At 40.1% G+C, this 12,235-nt stretch overlaps 1 protein-coding gene across 18 annotated transcripts in view; it reads right to left on the reverse strand.

Annotated features, from left to right (window-relative positions):
- Positions 1 to 12,235, reverse strand: part of NCOA1 (nuclear receptor coactivator 1) — a 294,599-nt gene that overhangs the window by 9,688 nt on the left and 272,676 nt on the right. For all 18 annotated transcript variants that reach the window (XM_034421269.3, XM_034421265.3, XM_087883325.1 and 15 more), the window contains 5 exons: positions 6,855 to 7,023; positions 5,156 to 5,473; positions 3,724 to 3,825; positions 1,329 to 1,731; positions 164 to 338 (listed from right to left, as the gene is read on the reverse strand). In XM_034421269.3, the coding sequence (XP_034277160.2) occupies positions 164 to 338; positions 1,329 to 1,731; positions 3,724 to 3,825; positions 5,156 to 5,473; positions 6,855 to 7,023 (1,167 nt within the window). The remainder of the gene's footprint in view (positions 1 to 163; positions 339 to 1,328; positions 1,732 to 3,723; positions 3,826 to 5,155; positions 5,474 to 6,854; positions 7,024 to 12,235) is intronic.

The raw sequence follows: 12,235 nt of genomic DNA on the forward strand, positions 1-12,235 counted from the left end.
CATGAAGGTAGTTCATCAATTTCATCATCCTCACTACAAACTCTAAATTGTCTAATTATTGACCAGGCAGGGTGTCTGGTCAAAAAATATCAAAAAAGCTTTGCTAAGAGTTGGTATTCATAGATTAAACTACGGAGCATCCATATTTGAGAATCAGGCTTACTTGTTGTTCCCCATGGTTCCTTGCTGCCAGGTCTTCATATCAGGTGACTGATACCCAGGTGTGGGTGGGGCAGACTGCAGCATGGGGCTCTGAGATGGAGGGATCTGAGGGGACATCAAAGGACTACTAGGACTGAGTGATGGGGCAAAAGCGGCTTCACCTTGCTGACCCATTCCTGAAATGAAAACAACAACAAAAGGTAACTGGATTAATTCACAGGGTGATAGCAACCACAATATTTTATGCTGTAAACTTGATTTATTTAAATCAATACTGGATTAAAATTGGAGCTTCATACACAAGCAGCTACCCATTAACAAGAGGTTGAGAGATGCAAGCATTCTGGAGTGGGGTGGAGATGGCGAAGAGATTCATTTAAATCACAAGTACGCAACTTTTCAGACAAAGAGCTCTATTTTGGCTTTCCAGAGATCTGTCAGTTTTAATTAAATGCAGTTAATTGAATGCACTTTCATGTAAGCCAAATTAAATACAGTTCATAAGATTTTATATTTCTCTCTCATGTCTCATTTAAGATGATAATCTGCTGCATTTTTTGGAATATATTGCAGTTTTGGGAGTGAGAAAGGGAACCACGCACAAGAATTTTGGAATCTACAGGAGCCATGGTGTTGCAAGTGGTTAGAATGCAGTATTGCAGGTTAACTCTGCCCACAGTCAGGAGTTTGATCCTGACTGGCTCAAGGTTGACTCAGCCTTCCATCCTTCCAAAGTCAGTAAAATGAGGACCCAGATTGTTGGGGGCAATATGCTGACTCTGTAAATGGCTTAGAGAGGACTGTAAAGCACTGTGAAGCAATATATAAATCTAAGTACTATTGCTACATGTAGCTTCAAATGCCTCTCTTTTAAGTCATTTTCTGGACCAGGGGTGTCAAACTTGCAGCCTGCAGACTGGATGCATCATGCGCTGGCCACGCTCACCCCGTTTAATGAAAAAGTTGTGATACATCACATGACAACGACGTGATGACGTGAGTTTGACACCCCTGTTCTGGACAAATTCTTTTATGTGTAACCAGAAACCTCTGAACATGTCATAGTCCTCACATTCTGAAGTTGTGTCCACTGACTGAAGTATCACCTTCTCCCTCATTCAGCAAGTCCCAATGGAGCAAAATTCCCTTAAAAGACTGAGACACACCTGATCCGGAATACTGGAATATGTTCTGTTGCATCTGTGGGTTCATATTGGAGCCAAACTGTCCTCCGACGCTTCCCATCATCCCCCTGTTCACCAGGTTGCTACGATTGGCCAATGCCACTTCGGGGTTTTGCGCCAGCTGTGAGAAAGGGCTGGTGGAGGTAGGGGGGTTTCCAGGATTCGTACCATAGTTGGGGGGGAAAGGGAATTGCTGTGGGGGACCCTGGGGTAGGCGCCCAGCCGTCAGCTGCACCGGAACCCCGGCTGAAGGAGGAAGATTGTTCCCAAAGCTTTGCTGTTGTCTCATCAGCATGGCTCTCTGTTGCATGAGTTGCCTCTGTCGATGCTGCTGGCTATAAAGTTCACGGTGACGCTGAGCCAACATCTGTGCATTCAGAGGGGCCTGAGGAGGAGGAGGAGGAGGAAGAAAACACAACAGTGATGGTGCTATTCAGATGAAAAGCCAGACAACCTCCTCAAAACGTTGAACATTATCAAGTGTTTTTGCTAAGGAACTTTCACAAAGTTCTCACTATTCACACTCCTCAATACCTTGTTTTCCACCATTTCTCACATCTCTTTATGCAAAAGTGCAGAAAACAGGGAACCAACTGTAGCGATATAGTACACATTGTCTTGTACGTACAAGCAAAAAATAAAAACATGAATATGAATATGTGCTTGCTTTAGGAACGTATGCTTGCATAGAATAATCAAAACAGCTCAACTCAGTGAGTCAAACAACAGAAGTATACGTATTCCTCCAGGGCTATTTTTGTTATTCACTATCACGTATTCATTTGTGCACTGTTTAAAACCACTTAATTACCTGGATTTTGCAGCTAACAGAATAGCAATGGTTTAAATGGAGGTTCAAGGTATGGAGATAATGTACCTGTGTGCATGAATTGCTATTATGCTCTGCTCCATGGACACTTATGAAAAGCTACTTTATTAAACCATTAGGCTCATTCTAAGCATGGGATTTTATCATTTAACTATGTATCCATGGAGATTTAATATATTATAGATCTCATCAACTCTTTATGGAGATTGGAATATAAAAACTCAATAATACCTGGAAGCAGCAAGAATGGGAGACCAAAGTCATTAATCAACTCCTCTCATTACTGAAGGAGAAGGAATTTAGCTTCTCTGGTAAAGACGAAAGAATATGAACAATCTGTTGGTTTGTCATTTCACATTCCTGACCCCAGGAGGGATCTCTCTTTTTCCAGCTATAATCTGAAGAATTGCAAGCAAATATTCCAGCTTTCTGATTTTTAGTGCAGTTGTTAGCTTGAAAAAAAAGAGGGATTGTAGAAGCATCAGCTGTTCCTACTTCTGCTTGTCTAGAAAAACACCTGTTGTTGGTCTCTGTCATTATGCTCACTCATTCTTTTATAATCCAATAGTTTATTGCTCTCAAGATGGTCTCTCCTCCAAACAGCCTGTTTTGAAAATCTCTCCAAGTTTCTGATCTACCCTAGTGCTCTCCATCTATGTCCACAACAGCTATACTGATTGGGACAAGGGGATAACCCAACACAAGGGGGTAGGAGGGGACTATCAGGTTACAGAAGTTTGTCCTAAACTTTACTAATCAGGACACTGGGCTAGGATTGTGCTTTTCAGGAGCAGCCATACAGATGTTCCTCTGAAATTAGAATGATGGTGACACCACCACCACCACTCTTTTTTTGTGTGTGCAAATAAACAATACAACTACATTTGGACTAACATGTATTATTCTGATCACTATATTTCAAAAAGAATATCAGAGGTGGAGGAAAGTAACTCAAATATTCAAGAATCTGGGAAACTTCCTTATGAGGTATTAGGGCCTTTAACTAGCAGAAGAAGTAATTTAAATCAAGGGTCCCCAACCCCTGACTGCAGACTGGCACTGGCCCATGGCCTGTTAGGAACTGGGCCACACAGTTGGAGGTGAGCAGCGGGCGAGCAAAACTGCATGCATGAGTGAGCAAATCTGTGCATGCACGCGCCTCCCCCCTCCAGCCCATGGAAAAATTGTCTTCCATGAAACCAGTCCCTGGCACCAAAAAGGTTGGGGACCACTGACTTAAATGATACAATAATGATGTAGAAGGTAGAAAGGTTTTTTCCCTCTTCCTCTTGTTATAATTCTAGGTTATTCAATATAGCTGAATCACTGGAGATTCACAAGAGGCAAAATGAAATGCTTCCTTACAGAGTGCATAGATAGAGTAGAACAGTACCATTTTCTTCCATACAATAACGTGAATATTTTTTGGGTGGATGGATGGCAGTATTAGGTAAATTCATAGAAAATATATATTGTGATTATATATATGATTTTCAGTATCAAGTGCTGAGAGACACAACCTGGATAAAAAAGGCTCCCAGCATTTACCTGAGGTGTCATTTGCTGCTGCATGCCTGCTCTTATGCCGATACCACCTGGAGGATTCCCTGCAAACTGGTTTAGAATAGCCTGCCGATTTTGGTGTATCATCTAGAGACAAAGAAACAAAGATTTGGTCTCTGTGCAAACTGCACTGCATACCTCACCCATTTCTTTAGTCAACAAAACTTGCAACGTAAATCAAGGTCAGCTGACTGTTTGCATAGGTCAAGACTGGGAGACCTACAGCTTTTTGGCTATTATTGATCCAAAGCACCCAGCATCTCATTCTATTGCCCACACTGACTTAGATAACTGGGAGTTGTAGGGCAGCCATAAAGTTTATTTTCTGATTTTCAGAACATCTATAGTGGTGAGAGGAAAGACAGCAGAGAGAAGAAGAAAGAAGTATCCATTCTGGTAGGTATTCCACTCTGGTATCTAAAGATACCAGGTCTTTAGAAAGAGTAATTTAGAAAAAGAAAAAAAAATTGTCACCTTATTGGGGAGGGTAAAATATAAATGCATTTAAAACTGCCATCAAAAAGATCGGAAGCCGCTTCTTTATAATCATTTCTTTTTCTATTTTCTTTTGTGCTTATTCACCATTCTTCCATATTCTATTTCTTTTCTAATATTTGTACTGTTTTGTCTTGTTAAAAATTTATTCTATGAAAATTACATTTTTAAAAAAAATAGAGATATCAGATCTAAAGATGCTAGATAAAGGAATAAATGCTAGAAGAGTTGGTTAGTTGCTTACATGCTAAAAGAAAGGCCAGGTGTCAGGGTTCCAAGTAACAGCCCAGATGAAATCAAAATTCCAAGGCCAGAGAGTTCCTCAAAATATAGATTTATTAGGCATATCATATTGGCACAGCTGGTGAAAACCCAACTCTGAAGCTCCCTGAGTTTTCCCCACCCAATTCAAAATCCAAAGTTCTTCCCCCCCCAGTACACACAACCATCACATGCCCCAATCAGGTCACAGTCCCAGACCCGGATGACTCCCATCCATGCCCCACCAGGTGCTGGTGAGAGTGTGCTTGGCTCCCAAGAGAAAGAATGTTATTTTGGCTACATGTTTCCCCAGCTATCTCTACTCCTCCCTTCCTTTCCCACAGCTCTAGCCAGCCTCGCTGTGGTAACCCTGAAGATGTTTCAAGATGGCTCCAGGGTTGACACCAGGACTGAAAGGAAAATTGTTCCTAAAATTTTTTGGGAACAGGTCTGTGCCAGGACAAGTAAAAGGTTGGTGTATGTAAGAAACGTGCCCAAACAGCTGCTCAAGCATTTCCTGAACAGCCACAAGCTTATTAGTACATGAATGTATTCTTTGACCGATGGAAAAGGAGGGGAAGGGCTATCAAGAGATAGACAATTACTTCAGCTTGGCCAGCACACAATGGGCAATGGCCAGACAAGCTGAGACTGGACTCACCTGCTGTTGCCCTTGTAGACGTTGTTGTAACTGCAGCCGCAACTGATTTGGAGCTGTTGGAGGCCTATTGAGTGCCTGTCGTGGCTGCATCCCCACAGCAGGGAAAGCCCCACGAGGTGATGGAACCTGGACTGACATAGGTCCAAAGGACTGTTTCTGCCTCACGATGCCTGGGAAAGGCCCGGGAAGGTTAGCAGTGGGGGAAGCTGAGGGATAAGGATGAGGGTACATGCCGGGTTTCTGATCCATCACAAGAGTTGGTGGTGGTGTTACTTGTTGTGGCTGGAACCTCTCTGTCAGTGCTTCTAGGCCACCTCCCTGTTTAAGAAATGAGGTGAAATTTTTGAGTTTCAGCAGAATTCCAAGTATATTGCTTGGATATTAGCTTTCTATAAAAGCAAATTCAAGAATACAACATGGTAAGTTTTATATGTATGTTAGTAAGTATTTAATTTAGAAGACTGTCCAACTCCAAAATTACTCTGAGCAGCTTACATAGTTAAAAAGGGAAGAGAAAATAATCCAAAAAGAAAAAAACCCATAATGCATAGATTTTTTTAAAAAAAAATCACCCTAATAATCAAACAATTATTTTAGATATGTGAAATAGTTTATAGCCCTTCTTCTGCACCACAAACAAAACAGGGAAAGAAGACAATTCCCTTTAAGCAGAGCCAAAACGCCCTACAGGTTGCTCCATGTTTAGAGGACACTGATGTTACATGTTTTTAAAAATACAATTTCTTACATTTCATCCAGTGTAGAATTCATTGGAAAAGACTCTGATGTTGGAAAAGATTGAAGGCAAAAGGAGAAGGGGATGGCAGAGGATGAGATGGTTAGATAGTGTCATCAACGCAATGAATGTGAGTTTGGGCAAACTACAGGGGAGAGTGGAGGACAGAGGAGCCTGGTGTTCGAAGGTCCAACAAGAACAAAGCAGGTAGAATAACTAATAGGTGAGTTTAGAAAGCTGTGAGCTTGGCTTTCCTATGTCTTTATTCAGTCTTGTATTAATTTATTTTGTTGACTGTGAACTCAACCTCCCCAACACATTCATTGCCAATTATACAGGGTTTGGGATCATGTCTGGCAGAGGTTATAATTTCTATTGTGATAGATTTTTAAAAAGCCAAATCAGTTGGAAGTTGGGATGTAATGAAATAAACTTTCATGCCTTATTCTTCCTGGAAGGTCATAATTCAAGAAAAAAAAATGTCATACTTAACTTTTAAGATTCTTCATAAATATATTCAAGTCCTGTATGATCTATGTCAATATACTTTAGCTAGTTGACAATATCACAATGTTGGGGAGAATATTTATTTTGTTTTCTACACTGTATTAACTTGATGTGAAATTTTATTAATTGTTTTAATAATTTAATGCTTTTAATGTGCATTTAATTTAAATTGCAACATCAGGTTTTTTATGGGGTTAAAAATAAGTATTTAAAATAAATAGTAAGAAAGCATAGGTAAAAATATATTAAAGGGGCTTTTGATAGGCAATGTTTTTCAACATAAGATATATTGCGGATATATTTATTTTTTTAGTGTGTCCTCACATTTATCAATGCACTCTTTCTAGCACAATTCTCCATTCCTGCCTTTCAAAAACTCCCAATTCTGGAAAACCCTCTTATCTGTTACATAAGATCAGGCCTTAAAATACAGAAGTAGATTGAACTGCTCATTACCTGGACCAGTTTGTCAATGCCAAGAGCTCGATCCAGTTCTGCCAACTCATTTTCATCTTTGCCACTCAGGAAGGACACCAGTTGTTCCAAAAGGGCTTTCTCATCATTTCTTCCTTCTGGGGTGGTGGGAGGGCATAAGAGCTCATCCAGCTGAGAAGTGATGCACTGGCTGTAGGAATGTCAATATAAACAAAGATGAAAGCTCTCAAATCCCTTTGGATATTTGACTTATGGCATGAGAAGCACTGCACTTTCATATGGGCCTTTTGCCAAAACCCATTTACCTCTGTGGTTTATCAGTGCTGTATGATATAAACTTAGCACATGATTTCCAAAAAGCTTGAAAGTAACAATTACCTAATCAGGCATTCTGTTGCCACCAATGGTCAAGCTTAGCAAGTTCCCACACCAACTCTTCCCTCCAATCCAAAAACACATATACAAAGATGTTTCAATGTTGGCATGATTTTCTGCACTGGAATATCCCATTCTAATGCATATTTTATTAGTCAGACTGTATTCATTGTCGTAAATGTGACCCTTCTGATATTCATCTTCTGTATGTAGGGCTGATTTATCAGAATATTCATGACTGGGAAGGCATGGTAACAAGGTCAGCCAATGAATAGGCATAACAACTGGATGAGCCAATGGGAGCCGAATTGGAAACTGAGACTGGAAGAAGCTTGGGCGTGGCTCTGTGCTCAGAGTCTAGCAAACAAGTCTGGGCTTGTCTGCTCTACTGAATTGAAACTAAGAACTGTTCTCTCCTCTGCCTGTAACTCTCTACCATGTTGGAAGAATCTGCTGTTGGTATTGTAAATTTACTTCATGTGTTATTATGTATATAAAGAAGTTAATAAATCCTGCTGCATCAGCTACCTGTGTGTGATTTCTGGATTTAATTTCTGCAACGAACTCTGATATGATTCAGTAAAAGCTTGTTATACAGTTGGATAGTTGGATTTTACTTGCAGCCTTGTTTGGGTGGTGATGAGCCTGGTTTTAAAATTGAAGGAAGAAGTATCCATTACCTCCACTATGGTGATAATATTATTCATTTATAATATAAATGAAAATGCAAAAGATCTGCAAGACCTAGTACTTAAAAGTCAAAGAGTATATGAAAAATGGGACTAAAATCAATATAAAGAATTCTAAACTAATCACAACAGGTAGAACAATAAACCTTAAAATTGGCAATGAAGATATTTAAGTGATGGATTGCTTCTGCTTTCTACAATCAACCATCAGCAGTAAAGGAACAAGTGGTTAAGAAATATGCCCTCGAAGATGCTGAAAAAAATATTTAAATATCATGCTCTGTCTATTTGTGCAAAGATCAGAATCATGCAAACCATAGTATTCTCAGTGACATTCTATGGAAGTGAAAGTTGGACTTTGAAGAAGCAGAACAAAAGGAGTATTAATGATTTTGAATATTGTTCTTGGAGAGACTCATATGACTATCATGGACAGCCAAGAAAACCACCAAATGGATCATCAAACAAATCAACCTAGAGTTTTCATTCGAGGCCCAAATGGCCAGGATTAAATTATCCTACTTTGGGCATATTATGCAAAGACCCAACTTTTTGCAACAGGCTTTAGTACTGGGAAAGGTGGAAGGAAATGGAAGGAGAAGATAACCATCAGCAAGTGTACTGTTGGGAGACTGGAAAAAACACACTAGGGATAGATCGTCATGGAGAATATCTATCTATCTGGTCGCAAGAAATTGAAACTGACTTGATGGCACATAATCAATTGATCAATATTGTCTCCCCTGGGATGTTTTACTTTGCTTGTAGATAATTAGTGTGACTTGGCTGCAAGGTCTATCTAGCTGTTCCTGAGAATAAATTGATTTGTTGAAGCTAGCATTATCTCATCTTTATATCATGAATTAGCATAGCAACTGCTTAGTGCTTTCTCCAGCAAATATTACATGGTATCAGAAGTATAGGAAGATATGCATGCTGTGTATCTTGTTCCTACAAAGAAAATTACATTTGAGATTTTTATGTCCCTGTTGCTCAGGGAGCAGCAGATTGCATGTGATGATATTATCCCAAACATGTAAGTTTAAAGAGTTTGTGAATTGCTCATAAAGGACAAGGTTGTATGTGGCGTGTGTTCAGCTGAATTAAAGAGAGACTGCTGAGTGAGTGTAGTTTCTGGACAAAGTGATGAATATGCTAGAGCTGACAAAGCTTCCATAACTCCAATATAAATCCTAAGTGCCCCAGAACAAATGTATGCCTTGCAACCCAACTCTGAAGAGCAGCAATCAACATGACCAACTTTGCTAGTTGCAGAAATCACTTTGATTCAGTTAGCAGGAATTGTGGATAGAAAAATCTTATGTAGGCACTGCAGAAATGTTCATGCTCCAAGAAATGAACCAGCATTTTGAATTGCACATTATAAATGTTCAGACAAATCATTTTATTAGAATCTGTGTAACAAAGCTAATTTCTGCTAATGGGCAAGACAGGTTAATATTTTGTGGAAGCATTATATTCAGGATATCAGTTACAACAGAGAAATAAGGGAAGTCCTTGACAGGCAATTGTGGTTGTGGCTGAAGTGCTAGTATCCTTTAAGTTAGATACGAGAGCTGAAGGAAATGCTGTCAATTAGCAGATAAGGAGGGTTGGCACCCAAAAGACATATTTTGGTGAAACGGGGAGCCTTTGTGGGGGCATGCATTAAATCAGAAAGTGGCGTAAAAGCACTCTCTAAAGCAGGGGTGTCAAATTCGATTTCATTGACAGCCACATCAGGGTTGTGTTTGACCTTGGGGGGCTGGGGTGGGCATGGCTGGGGTGAGCGTGGCCAGCTCGACATCACTTGTGTCGGTGCCTGTGGTGGCCCAAGTGGTCTGCACACAAAAATGGGCTCCTGAGCTCCGTTTCAGCTGCGATGGCCTCCTGCAATCCTCTGCCAGCGAAAATGGAGCTTGAGAGGGCTGCACGCAGCCGTCCTGAGCACTCTTTTCATTGGCAGAGGCACTGCGGGCCAGTCATTCATTGTTCCCAGGGTGGCCCCGTGGGCCAGATCTAAGCACACTGTGGACCAGATCCAGCCCCCGGGCCTTGAGTGTGACACCCCTGCTCTAAAGTAAGCCCTTGACAAACTGATTTGGATTTTTATTAAAGCAGCACTTTAAAAAGGGATTCTACACATTTATGGGTGAAAGTTTTAATGACACAGCCACCGGATAGAGTGATGGATTGGAATTGGGGAGACCTGGATTGTGATTGTGAAATCCCCATGTGATTGTGAAACCCAGTTGGGTGATTTGGGACAATCACTATCTCTAAGCCTAGTTTCCTTATGGGGTTCTTGTGAGGATAAAACATGGGTAGTTCTATCTATCTTGAACTTCCTAAGGAGAGGTAGACTATTCATGCAACAACTAATTCTACTGGAATATCTATTAACAAAGGTTGTTAATTTTCAAATACAGGTTATGGGAGAAGCAAACAATGAATAGGAAGTTTGTGTCTTGCTTGTGGGATTCCTGTAAGCCTCTGGCTGACCTTTCAATATTGGATTAAGTGGAACTTTGCTGTGATTCAGGAAAGCTGTATTTTCATGTAGTGGATATTTATTTAGGGTTTTAATACAAGAAGACACAAAATTTCCATTCAGTCATCTTCACAGCATCATATTCCTCTGGATTTTTCTAATGACCTAAAAGTTATCAAAAAAGACTCATCGTGAAAATAAAACTGCAGGTTTATGGAAAATTCAATTATGTCAATCAGGAGTCCCAGAATTTTAGTTGTGTGTGAAACTTGCATGTAGATTTTTTTTTAAAAAAAGTGTGTACTGTATCCAGAAGCGTTGGGTAGGTGGAAGAGATTTTAGTTCAGCAGTCTATTCTACAGTCTTTGCAGGAGAACTCACACAACAAAGACTTCAATATGTCATTGCCAGAAACAGGCTCAAAGAGCAAACAATTGCAGACTATTGGAACAACAAAGCCAAGACACACACGGTGGAGAATGTCCAACTGTATAATGAAGTTTCCCTTACCCTGAGGCTACTGAGCTATTCAAGTTAACTATTCATTTATATTTTATAGACCACTCTTTCTTATTGGCTCAGAACAAAACAAAACAGGCATTTCAATCTTCCATTCGTATTCTAAAAGAGCTCAAAATCTAATTAACGTAAGAAATTAAAGAGAGCAGAAGAAGGCTAATGAAAGTAAATGGTAAAGAAATCAAATACTGGATTTGTTACAAGAGGAACAGGATGCTTCATTTTCCCCACCCTCCCCAGTTATACAACCTCCCCTCCCCTCTCCGCCACTAAAAAAAAGAGAGAGAAAGAATTCCACTTCTTCAGTTAGATTCCTAAAATCCTCTGAATGATACCTTTGCAGGAGATCTTTATAGAAGACAGAAAACTGCCCTGATCCTGTTCACCCTCTCTTTTGCAATAAGGAGCAATCAAGGAAGGAAGGGAGGAAGGAAGGAAGATTTCATTAATGACAAATAGGATGAGGAAAGCTTTCATGCTTCAAGTTCCATTTTGGCTATAAGGCAACTTGTCCAATGGAAAACCAGGGCATGAGGCCAAGAACCTGTAACTGAATCCTCTTTCACTAAGAGCTCATGCATTTGGGTTCTTCCTGGCAGGCGGCAACTCCTCACCCCATTCCAAAATAGCATGTTGCTTGTATTTAGGGAAATGAGACAGGACAGCTGGAGGCAAAGACTTGTGGCAAGAGAGATTTCTGTCCTCCCCTAGGAGTATTGCCTAAACCAACATTCTGCCAAGAGTTACGTTTGCTTCCACAGAATTTCCCGTTAGACTTATAAAAATGGTTGAGTGGTTTCTGCAGGGCTTTATTTTATACAAGGACCTCACTCAAGGTTATTGGAAGAGAGGGGATAATAAGGAAGAGGGTGGAGCATTGACAGTAGCAATTAGACAAAAATGCACAACATCATTTCCCACATCCCAAATTAATTATTATTTTATGGAGGCATAAAATCTATCATATTTAATCATAGATGGCATAGTGTTAAAGAGTTGAAAAACTACATCTTGACTGAGAAGTCTTTCAGCTATATTAAACAGCTACTCTTTAGCTCATGAGCTCATAGAAAAATTACCTCACTACCAACCGTGATGCTGTCTCAAAAATGAGGCTGGTGAGGGTGCTGGCCTAAGTGTTTCAGTGTGGGACAAGTTAAGGAAAGTGATAGTGAATTCATGCCACTTCATTTCTCTTCCCAAAGAGCACTTCCCTTCCAAAAGATGCTAAACCCATGCTTAAAAAACAGGTTTAGCATTTCTTCAAATAAGCATTGAACCTGTTTATGTAAGGAGTCCACATAAGACCTAATAAAACCTGACAACTG

Source organism: Pantherophis guttatus, chromosome 1 (assembly GCF_059756535.1).
Source record: "Pantherophis guttatus breed Tessera chromosome 1, ASM5975653v1, whole genome shotgun sequence".
Taxonomy (NCBI): Eukaryota; Metazoa; Chordata; class Lepidosauria; order Squamata; family Colubridae; genus Pantherophis; species Pantherophis guttatus.